At 44.1% G+C, this 17,707-nt stretch overlaps 1 protein-coding gene across 1 annotated transcript in view; it reads right to left on the bottom strand.

The window, feature by feature from the left end:
- LOC115576553 (BCL-6 corepressor-like) overlaps positions 1-13,598 on the bottom strand; it is a 15,119-nt gene extending 1,521 nt beyond the window's left edge. Inside the window, exons 1-4 of the mRNA XM_030409081.1 lie at positions 13,494-13,598; positions 7,119-10,739; positions 1,895-2,207; positions 4-421 (exon numbers count right to left, since the gene is read on the bottom strand). Coding sequence (XP_030264941.1) covers positions 4-421; positions 1,895-2,207; positions 7,119-10,739; positions 13,494-13,523 — 4,382 coding nt within the window. The 5' untranslated portion in view covers positions 13,524-13,598. The remainder of the gene's footprint in view (positions 1-3; positions 422-1,894; positions 2,208-7,118; positions 10,740-13,493) is intronic.
- Positions 13,599-17,707: the final 4,109 nt, after the last annotated feature.

Raw genomic sequence — 17,707 nt, 5'->3', positions numbered from 1 at the left:
AACTTCTTGTTGAACGGGCCGGTCCTGTCCTCCTCCTCCCTCTCCTCCTCCCTCTCCTCCTCCCTCTCTCTCTTCAGCCGGCTGCTGGCGATGCTACTCTGGTGAAAAGGCTCCAGACTAAAGATACGCCTCCGGTTCATCGCCGTGCTGAGACCGGGCGCTCCGTGTCCCGGCGTGGAGGCGTTTCCCTGAAACAGGCCTCTGGCTGTGGACAGAAACCTTTGCTGTTGTTGTTGATGTTGTGTTTGTGAGACTAAACTCTCCTCCTTCTTCTTCTCCTCCCGCAGAACTCCTCCTTCCTCTTCGTTTTTATCCTCCCCCACTGAGCCTCCATCCTTCTCTCGGAGGACGGGGGGGCTGTCGGAGTGGCGGCACAGTGAGGAGACGGGGAGGCGGCTGTGAGGGCAGGACGGACGGAAACCTACACAGTCACACACAAACATAACACTGTTCTGTTTGTATATCAAATGAAGGTTATAACCAGTAACACAAACTCTGTCTAAAGCAATATGCAGACGACACTCTGCTGTGTCTCAACATGGATCCTGTTGATTCTATGACGACAGAAGTTTCTGGATGGCTCAAATCTTCCTGAAGTCAGAGGTAAAGATGGAGTGTAGCACAATCACTCTCTGACTGACAGGCAGCTCAATATTAACGTCTTCGTGAGACATTCAGAATATCAACACAACCATAAAAAGCAAACCTTCTACGACACCTGTCAGTGACACAAACGAGCACTTTGAGTTGACGCTGTTGTTCTGAAACATCACAATGCAGATGAGACATCAGCTGGACATATTCTACAGCATGTGATCAAAGGACGGCCCAGGTTAAAAACACAGAACAGGAAAGTAAATACACACTTTACTCTGTTCTGACCAAACAAGCCTAAGCAAAGACACAAGAGGACGTGAACTGAATGAAACAGAGCAACAAACACAACCACAGACTGAACACGCTAACGTCTGGATCGGAAATTAGCCAGTTAGACACTTAAAAACATTTTGATTTGTTGTTTACGGAGAATTTCAGTCATGGTCAACAGTTTTCTGTCCTAATTTAACTTCCAACGTTCATTTTAAACTGATCACAAAACGATCAGAATTTAAACTAAACTGAAACCTCCTGAACAGAGCGGAAACATCCAGTGTGTGTCTCAGGTGTGTGTATGTGTGTGTGTCTCAGGTGTGTGTATGTGTGTGTGTCTCAGGTGTGTGTATGTGGTGTGTCTCAGGTGTGTGTATGTGTGTGTGAGGTGTGTCTCAGGTGTGTGTATGTGTGTGTGTCTCAGGTGTGTGTATGTGTGTGTGTCTCAGGTGTGTGTATGTGTGTGTGTCTCAGGTGTGTGTATGTGTGTGTGTCTCAGGTGTGTGTATGTGTGTGTGTCTCAGGTGTGTGTATGTGTGTGTGTCTCAGGTGTGTATATGTGTGTGTGTCTCAGGTGTGTGTATGTGTGTGTGTGTGTCTCAGGTGTGTGTATGTGTGTGTGTCTCAGGTGTGTGTATGTGTGTGTGTCTGAATGTGCACACTTGGCTTCCCAGACAAAATGAGGGCAGCGGCGTGCTCGGCTCGCAGCGAGCGAGGTGCACTGAGAGTTCAACTGTGTGCGCATGACAGACTGACACACACACACACACACGCGCGCACACACACTGACACACACGCGCGCACACACACACGCGCGCGCACACACACACTGACACACACACACACACACACACACACATACACACTTGTTTTTTTCCTAAAGTTGATCTTCGTTTTCTTTGTCTCTTTTTCTCTGTGCTGTGTGTGTGTGTGTGTGTGTGTGTGTCTGTGTGCGCGTGTGTGTGTGTGTGTGTGTGTGTGTGTGCACACATCATCCTGCAGAGCTCTCCGGAAATCCTCTTACCTCTCGGTGCCTCGGCGGCGGCTGCAGAGGGAGTTCTTCCTCCTCCTCCTCCTCCTCCTCGCCTCCCCTCGTTCTGCTGGCAGCACTCCCACCCTCCTGCTCCTCCTCCTCCCTCTTTCTTCCTCCCCTCCTCCGCTTCTTCTTCTTCCCTCCCTCCGTCTTCCTGCTGGCCGTCTGCCAGCTCCGTCTCTCCTGCCGCCACCGCTGCTGTCATCCCTTCTTCCTCTTCTTCGTCATCGTCTTCTTTGTCTTCTTCTCCTCCTCCTCCCTCTTTCTCCTTCAGCTCGAGCTCGGAGAAGCGCAGCATGGCGCGCTGGGAAACAATGAAGAAGAGGATAAATACATTGAGAGCAAAGCACTTTACTTAAACTGAAAGTCCAACTTGTTTCAGCTCACATGTGAACTCATGTCAGTGCTTCCACTTCATCTTCTGTCAGTGTTTACATTCAGCCGATCGTTCTCCAGGACAGAAAGTGTTTTAACTCTGAAGTTACACTAAATCTTCCCCTCGTCCTCCAGGTCAAATCATTCTGTCCTTAACATGGTTTCTGTCATTTTAAGGTCATTCTCATGCCGATGTTTGTCTAAGTTATAATTTTTTGTGAACTTGCTAGACTCACCGTCCCTCTCTATATAAAGTCAACGACCTGACTGACAGCAGATTCCTCTGGTTGATATCTGAAGGACGGATCAGTGTTCGCTCCACATCCTCACGTCAGCAGCTGGACTGTTTCTGCTTTAACTCCAGACTCTCAGTGATGCTCAGGTATAAACAGCAGCTGTCAGGCACAGGTGAGTTCTTAGCTATTTTCTCTGGCAGCTGGAGCCTCAGGAAGCTTCAGGACTTCAAATCACTAACACACCAGAAAATATGAACTTTAAGGACCTCCCTGTGTGACCCTGGACCCTGCAGCTCTGAGGGAAAATAAACTTCCTGCTGGCGTCTCAACACACAAACTGAGAGGTGGGATGAAGTTTCTGGAAACTAAGAGTTTAACATGCAGCTAACGAAGCGGGGACATATAACTAAAAAATCCTGCATCAAATGAAAAACAGAAAGATGGAAAATCTTGAAGTCTTTCAAGGAATTTCAACTCTCTTCACCACTTTTACTTTCTGTCAGTGATTCAGTCTGATCTGCCACTTCCATTTCTTTCAGGGTTTGTTTCATTTGTCACTTTAGGTGTCGGTCACACTTTCAGTTCAACTGGGTTTCAGACACTTCAGCACTTCAGCTCCTTTTAGTGCTTGCACTTTAAGTATCCCTGAGGCTTTTTTTGGTACTTTCCCTTCAGCTGACACTTTCCACAACTCTTTCCAGTGCTACAATTCATAAACCACCCAAATTTCCTCCAGTGCTTGTTTTACCCATCACTTCAACGTTTGGTCAGTTGTTGACCTCATCTGTTATTCTTACGCAGAAACAATATAATTATATTCTGTATAATCTGAAGACAAAGATCCAATTGATTGTGTTGAGATGTCTCACTCAAACGAAAAAAGGACAAACAGGAAACACTCATGAATTCACTTCATCTCCGTTTAAATCAAGAGACATTTTCCAGGACGTTCGCCCGACATCCTGAGATGAACTAGACCTAGTATCCGCTGGTAACCGCTGGTATCCGTTGGTAACCGCTGGTAACCGCTGGTAACCGCTGGTAACGACTCCCTGTGCGCTCCCTGACAGGCCAGTATTTCTCGCTCACCTCCCTCTGCCCTGAACACAAACCCATTTTAAAAATTAATGGCCCATGAAACGATCTACAAATCCATCCAACGCTGCCACTCGGAGCCGGCAGCACCCAAGGGCGTAGAGGCGAAATGTGAGTTAATTTGTGCAGTAAACCCCCCCACCCCACCTCCTCCACCTACACCACCAGTACCTCCACCAGCACCTCCACCAGCACCACCCTGCTTCAGCAGCCACGACGGGCCGAGCAAACAGCCTTCCAGAGGGAATAAACCACCCTGACAGCTCAGCTTTCTGTCCAGAAAACACTTCACAGAGGAGGAAGACAGCGAAGAGAGATTGTTCACATACCATATATAAATATAATATTATGAATTTGTTAGTGAAATGAAATATTCATTGAACTTTGTTCAGTTTTTGTCCAGAACCTTATTTCAATCATGACTCTCTATATACTTCAAATGTAGTCATAGGCAGATTTTAAGAGTTTTATTTTGGACATGTGTTTATTGAGCCTTCAAATTTAATGATGTATCTCAATTGCAGCACCGACGAAATTTACAAAATGCAGATGCCACAAAAAACACTTCACAGAGGACACAGCTAGCATAGGGTTAGCCTGCAGCTGCACTTTCTGATGTTTCACAGCTCCTTCATTGATTTGTTTGAGAGGACGGTTCACTTGTGGAGGAAAAACTGAACTGAACTGAAGTGATGACATTGCCAAAGATCCTTTATTGATTTGTTTGAGAAGAGGCTTCAAACTGAACAGATCTGAGACACTGATCTCTGTAACAAACTGAATTTCTAGCTTCTGTTGTTCATGTTGAGTCACTGAAGGCTGCTATTTGTTGTTTTAGTTTTGGTGAATCTCATCTGAACTTGTCTAACCAGAACCTGCATAAAGACACCAGCACCAAATAAAATACCACTATCTACTTGAAGAAGACTTTGAAAATGTAAACGACAGTTGTCAGGACATACATGTCTAAAAATAGTCGAACATTTTCATATCCAAAAGTTAAACTGTGGATTTCCAGAATCTTGACTCTCCCACGAAGAAACACATCAACTTCTTTTTCTCCAATTAAAATCTTCAAGTGCTTATTTGAAACATCACTTCAACTCCTTTGACACACTGAGCTTCTTGCTTAATTTCAGTTATTTTCCAGCAACGCAAAAATAAAATCTGAGATTCGAAAGTCAAGATATCCTGACCTTTTGCAAATAGTAGGGGTCAAACTCTAAAAACACAAGTACTACATTTCCCAGAATGCAACTCAAATTGTTGGAGATACATTAATACATCAGACAAAACTTTTATGAGTCAAAGTTTTGGTTTCTGGCGTTCTCCTCGTGATCACCGTCACCTTACTTAAGTCCAGCTGTTCACATCAAGAATCGTTGCTTGATGGGAAATGTAGTTTATAACTGATCTGTTCTTAACTCAATATAAGCCGGCCTCCATTAGGAGGCTCTGTGTCTGTGTGGTTGATGTAGTCAAGGCTAATCTGGGGCTCCAAGGATGAGGAAGAAGAAGAAAAACAGGAGGAGGAAGAGGTGGATTTCGTTAAAAGTACCACTTTGCTTCCTCCTCCATCTGCCGAGGGATGGGAGAGGAGGATGAAGAGGGGGAGGAGGAGGAGGAGAGATTTAATTTGAGTTGAAGGGGGATCTCGAGGGGACGAGGTGGTGAAGAGAAACAGAGGAACAACAAGAAGCGAGAGCAGACAACGAACAGAGAGGCTGAGAAACAAAAATAGAGCAGCAAAAGGTGTTGAGAGGAAAATAATAGACTGAGATAAATCTATAAAGACGGAAAGAAAAGAGACGGATTTCCTTTCTGCCCTCATTTTCCTAATTTTCTGGGAGGAAACCAGCAGGATACAGCTGGGGTGTTATCCTCACTCCACCTCAGCACGACCCGAAACATTTTCAGACAGAATAAGGAAGAGAGGAGGAGGTGAACGAAGAAGAGACAGAACACTCCTTACATATTTCCCAGATTCAAACACCTCAATAAAGCCTGAAAACACCTTCTCACGACTTTCTGTTTCCATTGCAGCTCTATATCAACGCTAGGTTTGGGGAAAATGGTCACAAAAGTGAACAAATCCTTTTGGGTTATGGTAATCGTTCCATCGTTAACCAGAACTTTAGACAAGGGAACTATGGTGGGGCGAATAAGTCAGGGGCATCACAATTTTCATTCTAAATCAACAATCAATCCAAACTGAGCTTTCAATCTTGATCATCAAAAATAAAAAAACACCTCAAGGTTGACACAGCTAGCATAGCATAAACCTTTAGCTGCAGTTCCACCCCATCTGAAGTAGGTGCATGAGCTCAACCCCCAACAAGAACGTAAATAACGCCTTCTTAAATTAGTTTGGGATCTTAGGGCTTCAGAGTAATTCATTAATAATTTAACAAAGGGCCATAAATCTGCTTAGAAAGCCTCGAAAAAGACTCTCAGAAGAGCAGAACTTGCTTGAGAATCTTCTTGTTTTCTTCAGTGTAAATGTATTCCAGTGATAGTTGTCTGTACATCAGTGAGCACACTGCAGACAGGAAGCGCTAACAGCTAGTTTTAAAACAAGTCTCCAGATACTTCAGTTGTTTAGTTGAGAGTGCTGCAACACTATTTTACTGTGAAGCTCCAGAAATGTTTTATGGATTACAAAATGTGGTTTTGACTGACTGTTTACATGTCTCTCTACTTTTAAACATCTTGAATCTCCTTGTGCTCCATTGAATTTGGGGGATTTCAGAAAATGATGATATTGAAATTAAAGACCAAGACTGCAGCGCAAAAGGAACTTTTGAAATTCAGAGAAAACATTTAAAATCCTGCTGCCTTCAAAACAACATCATAATCATACAACAACGAACGTAATAAGCCAAAATGTTGTGAAACTTAACCATCAGTGCATTTGGAGTCCAATTCAGAGTGATTCTACTTGGGTAAAGAACCATGGTGCTAAGGGAACCGCAAGGAACCAGAACCCACCATTAGGATGTTTTAATGCAGTCATCTGCAAGCTTCGGGTTACCCTCCAAGTAAACCCATAACAACACTGACAACAAACACCTTATAACACTTTTCTTACAATACAACATTATCCTGCACATTTCATACTACTGTATCAGCCCCTTTTGTATTTCCCTGCAAGAGAGCTGAAACCATCTGGAGTTCAAGGGAGACACATACTGAATTTATAAAGAATAGTGCAACACTGTAGAAGTACTTCTACTACGTCCTTCTATCTTTGGTCAAACCAAGAATTGTACAATAGAATTACAGTGAAGGGTAACGCTGTTTCCCCTCATTGTATGTGAGTTAAATTGCCTTGATGAAAAGTAAGCAGAAAAATCAATATCAGAAAACAAACCCAAACAGGCAGCGCCAATGCAACGATTACACTCCAGAACAGCAATGAATGTTAGACTTGTCCTCTGGACTGGACTATCACTGTTTTATGTACTAATCAACTAATGAATAAAAAAGAGAGAATTTTATTCAGATCTTACCTGGAGTGCTCTCTGTTCTCTGCTCAATTTGCTGGTGTCGGCGTAAAGCTCTGTAGTCACACATTTAAACCGATCCCCCACATAGCCCGATGAGTTGGCAATGCGTTTCGTGAGGCTGGAGCGCCGGTTCTTGTTGCACCCCAGGCCATCATCTTCGTCTGCCAGGGGATCCATGCTGTCCTCGATGTCTTTCCGACCATCTCCACAGCTATCAGTGGTGAGGTCAGAGTTTGGCGTCCCTCTTCCGGGCTCTAACTCATTGGAGGAAAAGTCATGACACTGTGGGTTTTGGATGTCTTGTGTTTCTGGAGTCTGATCTTCTGGCATCAAGTTAAATCCTCCATTGGTAGACTTGACAGGTGAAAGGTGATGACAAATTGGGCCCAGAGAAAATGTCTTCCTATACATCGGAAAGCTTGGATTGTTATTCACACAGGTCCGGTTATTTCCTAAAGGCTGACCATTAGAAAGGGTATGTCCACAACTTAAACAATTTTTTCCACATGCAGGAGCCCTAGGATTGAGGTTTCTACAAACTGGGTGCACAGCATCGCTGTCTTCACAATTTGTAAACCTGGGATTGATGTTCCTGCAATTAGGAGTCACAGGGTTGCTACTTCCAAATGGTGGACCGCTTAAAATTCTGGGTTCACATGTTGGAGCCCTCAGATTTCTGCAACATGGACCCACAAAATTTATGTTGGCAAAATTCTGACTGTTTACATCCCCACTGTTACATGCAGGACTTCTTGGGTTCATGTTCACACACAGTGCAGGCCTGGTGTTCATAACTCCACCTGCTGGAGCCCTGGGATTAAAACTCCTGCAAGCTGGTATCTGGGGACTTAAATCTCTACATGCTGGTACAGGACTGTCTGAATGACAGATGCTGGTGACTGTACACACTGCTCCCATGGTGTTAGAACTGTTACAGTGACCAGAGTGATCTTCTTTGCTAACAGGACACAGTGAGTTACCATTTCTTGAAGGGCTCTGCTCAGGATTAACATGTTTATTGGGTAAGCCCTTTGACTTTGCTTCCTCGCTACCACCTTTCCCATCAACACCATCATTCCTTCCATTAGTAACACTTGTCAAGTCCCCAGCACCAGCAGAGAGTCCAGTTTTCCATTTTCTAGAAAACTGCTGTGGAGAAGTTCGGGCACAGCTCATTGTCTGCTCCTCTCGGATGTCCGGCAGTGGACTAAGTGGCTCATCATTTTCCTGGATGTCCTCTGAGATCTCCTCACGTGGAGAGGGAGGTGAAGAAGAGTTGTGATAAGGCGGTTGTGTTTGGGAAGTGTGGGGGAGTAAGTCTTGTCTTTGCTCTGCTGCTGGGCTCAGAGGCAGGGCTTTTGGAGGCCACGGCTCTCTTTCTTGAATGTGGTAACAGCCACTGGAGCCCTGCTTGGAGGAATCCTCCCTTATGGTAGATTGAGAGCTGGGCTTGTTGTTGGACAAATCATCATCTGCCTCATCCCGCACCAAGTCAATAAATACTACATCATCTCTTGCAGAAGCAAAGCTTTTGCTTGAAGCCTTTATGGTTTGGTTTGTGGACTTGTCCCTGTCATTGTCACTCCTGTGGGATCTGTCAGCATCAGGCTTTTCCATTTTCCTGTATGCTTCAGCATTCCAGGTTTTATCCTGGGTGGCAAGTCCATCAGGACCTGGGTGTGAGGAAACAGGTGGAGGGGCTATCCCCCGCAAATTCTGGTATGAAGTCATGAAGTCACTCTGGTTTGAGTGTACTTCATATGGAGGGCCATGTTTTGCTGCCATGCGAGATGGGTAAAAACTGTTGTTGCCAAGCAGGACTGGATGGGGATAGACAGGCCCTTTTCCTGGTATAGTCATACGTTGCAAAGACATACTCTCAGCAACTGAGTATGGAATGTAGCGGTTAGTGTAACCTAGGCCAGGAGGGAGATAGGAGTCACCATAGATTTGACCAGAGGAGTTTCCATTTTCCACACGAGGCTGCTGCTGTGTGTTAGCCTCTATCTTCGCAGGAGTCATGCTCTGTTTTCCAGGGCATGTAAGAGGTTCTCCTTTACTGTTTGGATGGACATTCTCCACATCATTCGGGGGGACTCGTTCAAATTTGGACTTTGAGGAAGGAGATGATGCAGAGGGTTTTCCCGCTGCAACAGGGTTTTGACTACTGGTAACCTCAACTGCTGTGGAGCCAGTCGAGCTTTGAGGCTGTTGATGATGATCTGAATTTTTCTTTTTTATAATCCCAGAGGCCGTGCTGTGGTCAGAGCTGAGTGTTTGGCAAGGGCCTGGAACAACGCAAGGAGAGGGTACAGTGCTGATCATTTCAGGACGATCTTGAGTCATCGCTGCCGTGCTAACAGGTGGGGGTAAGTACCCTAACTTGTCCAGAGCCTTTAATTTGGAAGGTAATCCATTTGAGATTCCTTCCATCTCTTTGGCAGACAGATCCAATGGTTTTTCCCCAGGGTTTTTAGCAGGCGTTTGAGGTACAGCTCTGTCCATTGGTGTCTTTGCAGGTGATGTGCACTTCTCTGCACTACAGCTGTCTGAGCTGGCATCTTTGGTTTTGTTTCTGCCTAAGTGCATCGGACTGCAGTGCTCAGAACTCAGGGGTGAGAAATAGGTGTGAGACACAGAAAGTGAGGTTGAGGATGAGGAGGTGCTTCTGTAAAGTGACTTCTGGAGGTCTGTGGTGTTGGTGCTGAGAGGCTGGGGTTGGGAAACTGAGCAAGGAGTTCGGGTAACTGGAGGTGACTCTGAGGCAGCAGTGCTAGCTGAACTGTTAACAGGGGCACCACCACTTCCACCTCCTTTGCTGCTAAGAGTGGTTTTAGTGCCACTACTACCTTGTTGTCGCTCAGTATGATGGACAGATTGAGACTCCTGCTGGATCTGTGGACTGGTGCTGAAGGTAGAGTGTTCCTGATGTACCTGAAGACCCAGACCCTGTAAGGCCTTGTCCTGGCAGTGGGGCAGGGGTGAAAGGACAGCAGGAGTTGGATTTGCTGTATGGATTCTTATTGGAGGGCCCAGCGGGGATGAGATATGGGCTGGGGCATAATGAGGCAGGTAGAAAAGTCTCTCTTCTCCAGGTGTGCTACTCCCTGCCCCAGTGGAACACAGAGATTGATATGCCAGCTGCTGGTGGATAAAGGGCGATGGCTGGGACAGGAAAGAGGCCTTGTATGCCATGTCCAGGAAGGGGTACATTGTTGCATCAGCATAAGGGCTGATCCAGGGCAACCTCAGGAAGCTGCCAGCACCATTTAAGCACATTTCTGACTGCTTGTCAGTGGGTAGACCTCGGCGGTCTAGCCCCATGCCATCACCCCCAGCAGGGACAAGTAGAGGTTTCTGCAACCCTGGTGGTGGGCTCTTATAGAGTCCAACATATCCATTTGCAGATTTGTGGCCATCCAACAGGGTTCCATCTGGTTTGTACAAGAGATCATAGCCAAGCGGGAGAGAAGTGCCAGCCTCCTGGGGCTTTTCACCAGAGAGCAGGTGAATGCCAGGGTAGAAAATTCCTCCATGTGGGCGGTAGGTTTCCCCCACCAGAGCATTGCGGTCGATGCTGAGGGCAGCCAAGGGGTTCATCCTGTAAGATGCGCTGGCATCCGCCTGCAACACAGAGAAGAGAGTTAAAGTAAGTAACGATCAGACTGGGGAACAGAGACAATGATGGTACAGCTGCACTCTCATGTAGGACACAGAAGAGACACTTCATAACAAATTAACCAAACTTCATTGTGTGAGAACATAGAAAACTATATTTAAAGTAGATAATTTATTAAGCACTTCAGACATGTAGAATGTTTTGTATTCTTTTAATTCTGGCAACCCTTGTATTATCACAACGCATACTGTCATTTATCTGATGGAGGTACAAAACTATTCAATATTATCTATTACTATTATTACTATTTCTGGTTTACTTGCCCACATTAGTATTCAAACATGACTGACACGCACAAATCAGCAACAACAATGAGTGAATGTAGCGAGTTAGCTACTGAGACACCAGCAAACCAGTAATGATTGTTTTCTGCTTGTTACAATACATCGAAACAACTGAGATTTTGAAGTGTGTCTCTGAAAAACCTTTGTTTAGAGGGCGCAGAATCTGGACACACTACACCTCAACGTGAATGCACGAAACAGAGCGAATGATTAACCAGTTAAATGTTTTAAAATTGCTCTGAGATGACTGAAATGAGCTTTTGACACAAACAGCAGTTGATCTAAACAATCAGGACTCTTGTTGGGAAGCTACTTTAAGGTACATCCATTCACAACCAGGCATCCAACACTGTCGCTGCAATACACACTGCAGTATTGATTCAATCTGGACAGCGCTCCTTTTTTTTTTTTTTTTTCTTTTAACAGGAAAGACTCTTCAATAAACCATTACATTGCACACGGTTAAATTTTCATTCAAGGACAACCAGGAATGAAGGAAAAAGAGAATCTCAGCTACAGGAAGTGAAGCCTCTGATTTCATTTTTCCTTTCATGGAGAAAAATAAGAGCAGCCTTTTTTTTTTTTATATTCCTCTATGACATACGACGCCCAGAGCTACGATTTCTCTCTCCCTCGACAGGAAACAGAGAGACGGGGAGAGAAGAGGTGAGGCAAGGGTGAGACACAGAGAGAGAAAACAGAGAGGGAGAGAGAGAGAGAGAGAGAGAGAGAGAGGGACAGAGAGGGACAGAGAGGAAACAGAGAGAAAGAGAGAGAGAGAGGGACAGAGAGGAAACAGAGAGAAAGAGAGAGAGAGAGGGACAGAGAGGAAACAGAGAGAAAGAGAGAGAAAGAGAGAGGGACAGAGAGGAAACAGAGAGAAAGAGAGAGAAAGAGAGAGAGAGGGACAGAGAGGAAACAGAGAGAAAGAGAGAGAAAGAGAGAGAGAGGGACAGAGAGGAAACAGAGAGAGAGAGAGAGAGAGAGAGAGAGAGAGAGAGGAAGCACGAGATAAACAAAGAGAGAGCGAGAGACAAAGGGAAAGCACGGCAGTAAGAAAGAGAGAGAGAGAGTCGGGGATCGCAATATTGAAGGGAAGAAAAAACAGCCTAATTGAATTTCCTGTCACACGGCGACGTGAACCATCTCTGATTGGCTATCAGCCGCAGGGCCATTAGGAAATGATCCAGACAGCTGGGTGGCCGCCTGAGATGTGGACGAGCAGAGAGATCCCTCACTCCTTCTGTTTATACAGGACACCATCAGACTAAATGACAGAGATGGAAAACAGTGGCTGCAGGAGAATTAAACTCAATCAATGAGAAGAACAAGACAAAGTGATTTTTATAATATTCAGCGGAGCTTTTAATAACCAGGAAGAGGACGACGTGATGTCAGTGACCACAGCTGGTGTTATGAAAAGATGTTTCTGATGTTTCTTCATGTTATTTTTCATGAAGCGATGAGGCATGACGTTCTCTTCTGCAATATAATGCCGTACATTTCGTAAATAACTTGATGAGCACTTCATTTAAAAGTGGTCACTGGAGTACACTGGTGGTATTGTGCACTTCGACCTCACCATGCTGTGGGCCTGCAGTCCTCTGGGTTCTGCTTCAGACGGGACTGTCTGCCTGGAGGACTTCACTCAGTCCGCCATGTCTGAAAACCACATGAGAGGAAGTCATCAAAGACCGAAACCAGCGCTGAGGTTTCTGTACCTGAACAGACGTCTCCCTCCGTTTTGTTCTTGTGAAAGTCTTTTGAAAGCAGCGCCGGGAGGTTTCCTTCAGAACAAACGTCACCTCATGTCTCCTCTAACGACCACAATCAGACCAGCATCCTCCTTCTTCACATCTTCTACAAAACTGTTGTAAAAACCTTTTTAAATCCTCTTAATATGAGAGCTCTATGTTTTCAATTTCATAGTCTAAATGAATTATTTAACAGGTTTGTTTCTCCTGGCGTCACAATTTTAAATGATTGATTGAGAAGAGCTTCCAATTCCAATCAAAAGTCAGGAAGGAAGATCTTTGATTTCCACAGAATTTCTTTCTTGTGCATGTCCAAAGGAAACAACTACACTGTTGGTGTAAAACATGTTTTTAAAGACCCCATAATGATAAAAATGTTTAAATTGAGAATCTGATCTTGGGTTGGGGTTAAGTGTGACACCACTCGTTGATTCTGAAGGAGAAATGTGGACAGAAGGCAAAAACCCGGAGACAGAGACGCATTTCTCAATTTGTACTTGATGAAAGATCATTTTACGTTGAACAATCGAATATTTAAACCTCTTAAAACTGCTCGAAAACCAGGAGGAGGTGTTGCTTCTGTCTCTCACACACACACACACACACACACACACACACACACAGACACACACACAGACACACACAGACACACACAGCTTACCATCCGCAGCGATGTTACGAAGTTGGACATCAGTGTGTGTGTGTGTGTGTGTGTGTGTTTTATCGCCCAGCCGGAGGACTGATAAGGCACGTCGCCTCGTTTCCCGAGGAAGTCATAATCCAGCAGAGAGAGAAAACGTATCGGCGCTGCTGCTCGACACACACACACACACACACACACACACACACACACACGCACACACACACACACACACACACACACACAATGATTGATGGCTGTTAGGGAGCTGGGATTTCAATAACGGCTCTTATCTCCAGACTATTGAAGGACAGCTGTGTGTGTGTGTGTGTGTGTGTGTGTGTGTGTGTGTGTGCTGTTTGAAGGATGAGCATGGACCACACACACACACACACACACACACCACACACACACACACACACACACACAGCTTGGTCTTTTCTTGGCAGATTTCAGCTAAATTTCTCTCAGAAACAGAACGAAACGTAACGATCTTTAACCACTGATCTGAGCTCAGATTTAAGTATAAGTGGAACGTTTAGGAAGTTTGTAATATTTTTAATGGACGCTCCCGGATAAATTGAAGTTAAACATAATAAGCGTTTTCCTCGCAGGGATCATTAAAATTTGATCTTGTAACAATCAAACAAAGAAGAGCAGGAAGATAACGGCGGTGCCAGATCGTCCTCAGAGTGGTTCTAAACACTGAGTCTGTGTTAATGTGAGTCCAACAACTGGCAGAACTCCGACCGCCACCAAACACATCGGACCAACTGAGTCGTCCTGAAGTGACACTTAGATTTTAGACATTAATAAGTTCAAACGTGTCTGATGAGTCATGAACTCAAAACACTTTTCACCTGAAATCTGAACGTTAGCGTGGAAATATTATAAAGTTAACAACAATAAGATAAAACTAAGACCTGAGGCTCCAGATGGGAGTCTGGGACACAGGGCAGTCGATTTCAAATAATCCTTGGCAGCTGATTGGATGAAGGTGTGGGCCGATCAGTATTTGCCACCATACACAACATTTTTCACAGGACAATAGCGAACAGCTGTTTTATATTTTTTGTATTTTGAAAAGAAAATGTAAAATGCACAATAAACTCTCCAACGCTGACAGAACTGATGCTACAGCGGCTACGCTAACCTTCTGAGGAGCCGCCATTGTAGTATCAATAAAACTGTCCTGAAGCTTCTGGATCATTTTTCCTTTGACTTTTTTCTACCCACAGCAACTTGTTTTAGTAGTTGTAAGTGTGTCTCAGATCATTTTAGTTTGTAAGGCAAAACAACTCTGGACTCGGGACTGAAACAGAATGAAACGGTTTAAACACTCAGAACAAAACGCTGTAAGATGAGAAGAGACAACATGGAACCAGGAGAAGACAGAGAGACATCCGACTGGAGGAGAGCACCTGTTGACTCCGCCCACTTTTGGGGATTTCCAAAAAAGCTTAGGATAACATGTTTGTGATATACATTTATATAAACTGTGACAGTTTGACCCACACCAGTCTTCTCCACTTCCATGAAAACACACAACAACTACAGCTGAAGTCAAACAAAGCAGAGGATTGTTTTCAGTCCTGAAAGTCTCTGGAATCATTCTGTGCAATAATTCAGGAATTTCTGGCGTCTTCATACTTAAAGAAAGTCAGATTCCACAGTAAGTGCAGTGAAATCCCGGGTGACCATCACAGCAGTGTGAACGTCCAGGTGTCAGGTGAACGTCCAGGTGTCAGGTGAACGTTCAGGTGTCAGGTGAATGTCTGTGTCAGATTAAGTGTTTCTACAGACAGAGAAAGAGGAGTTAAACGTCATAAAACTCACCTTCTGCTCTTCTTCTGTGGTGTCCAGTCAAGTTCTATATCATTTAATATCCACGAATCCATCCGGTAAAAACAAGCAGCTTCAAAACACAGTTAAATCTTCTGCTCGCGTGCTCAGGTAAATAAATCCATCCTCATCGATCCGCCGCGTGCTGATGCGGGACACGGGACGGGGGGCGTGGGCGCGCACGTGCACATCCACAGCGCACACACGCACACACTGCCTTACAAATATTAAATAAAGGTTTTTATGAATTAGGTTTGGCGTGAGAGCCTCGCAGCGGCATGCTGAGCGGGCGCACACACGGGTCAGGAGCAGCTGTCCGGAGCCGAACAGAACTCCGCTTGAAAAACAGCAAATTTAAGAACAACAGCGATAAATGAAGTAATATTCCTCAGCGTGGCGCGGTCCACGTTTGTTGTCTTTCTTTCCGGTCCGGTCCGGTCCGGTCCGGTCTGTTTGTCTGCGGGGTTTATCCTCCACACGGACACTGCCTCCTCCTCCTCTTCTTCTTTTCCTTCTTCTTCTTCTCCTCCTCCTCCTTCTTTTCTTCTTCTCCTCTTTCTCTCCACCGCTCTGTCTCGCGCTACAAACCGTCAAGTTATCCACAACTTTAAGCGTCGCGTTTCCGCTGCGCGCCTTCAAAATAAAATCACAGCGAAACACTCAGCTGTTGATGCGTGTTTCTAATACTTTACATGAGTAAAACTAATTAAAGTAACATGAACAAATGCGTAAAGTAACTGTAGCGAAGTAAAAAGTACTGCAACATGTGGTGGATCAGAAGTATTAAGTGGCCCACAGTTTAATTGACCACATGTGTGATTCACACTGAAGACCAACAGGGGGCAGCAAATCACTAGCACAGAGGTGATGTTAGCTAACTAGCTAGCACTGACAGTAAACCAATTACTGAGATTAAAGTCCTGAAAAACGATTTGAACTATATGTGAGTCAATGTTGTTTCTATTTGTGTTCATAGTTGTTCTTTAAATTACCTCCAAACTGTTCGCATAGCTTCATTAGCTGTTAGCCCTGTTAGCCAAACAGACAACAGGAGGTTTTTCTGTGAGTTTACTCAGTTAGCGCTCATGCTACGTAGCCTGCTAGTGACAGTGACTGAGAGATCAGATGGTAATTAGGTAAAAGCATAATGAGACGAGCTCAGTGAGTTCAGTGTGTTCGTCTGAACCCAGAACATCAGTGGCTACTTTTCCTTTCTCTTAAAGTTGGAGAGAAAACAGAATTAAACATTTTTCCCAAACAAACCAAACAAAGGAAGGAAAATACGTCCAGAAGACTTCCTGTTCAACAACTACAGCAACATCTGGATGACATCTGTTAATAAACAAGTCCACTATTAGGCTCAGATTTTAATTCATGGTTCAAATATTTTATCTCAGGAGTCGTATTAAAAAGATACAGTAAATTCTAAATCTGCTCTAAAAGCGAAAGTTTTAAATGGTTTTATTTTGAAAACAGAGCAGCAGTGATGCTGTGATGTTCAGGATCAATGACGCTGTCTTCACACACATCTGTCTCTATGAAGCGCTCAGACTCTGAGTTCTGTTTAATTCAGACTGATGTCAAGAATGAAACGGGACAAATCAACTTCTACATTAATATCATAAACTATATTTGTTTTTATTTACACATCAACATTTGAGCTGAATGGTTTTCTTCTTCTACACTTCTCTCTCTTTCTCAAACATCTGCTTTATTTGTGTTTTTATTTGTGCTGATCAGCAACTACAACATTAACAATGATAACAATACAATAAATAATACAATATAACAATAAAGTAAAACAAACTGCTCACACACACACACACACACACACACACACACACACACACACACACAGTGTTTAGTTTGGAGCACCACAGCTCCTCCATGTGGATCCAGACGGTACTGCAACACATCACATGACTAAAACTAATTCATGCAATTATATTAAACGATCACATTTTTTGTAATAATCATAATTTGCCTTTAAATTAACAGATGACGTCATCACTTTTGATTTACTGACTGTATAATTATAGATACATTAAACATGTATATGAGTTACACAAACATACTGTAAATATGAAACATTCATTTCAACACTTTTACTTGACTACAGTTCTGAGGTACTTTTACTTTTTTTGAGTATTCACGTGTTCTGATACTTTATACTTCCACTACATTCATGTGATTACTTTAGTTACTAGTTACTTTACAGATTACATTTTTAAAAGAACTGATTTTCTAAATAGAAACAGTGATCGTGTTGATCAGCTGACTCAGTTTATACATGTAGATCTATGGATCAGTTACTTTACGGATACTTTGATACTCGAGTACATTTAACATCAGAGACTTTACTCGAGTACTTTTTACAACAATGTCAGTTTATC

Source organism: Sparus aurata, chromosome 24 (genome assembly GCF_900880675.1).
Source record: "Sparus aurata chromosome 24, fSpaAur1.1, whole genome shotgun sequence".
In the NCBI taxonomy this organism is placed as follows: Eukaryota; Metazoa; Chordata; class Actinopteri; order Spariformes; family Sparidae; genus Sparus; species Sparus aurata.
This window is presented reverse-complemented; position numbering and strand designations above follow the sequence as displayed.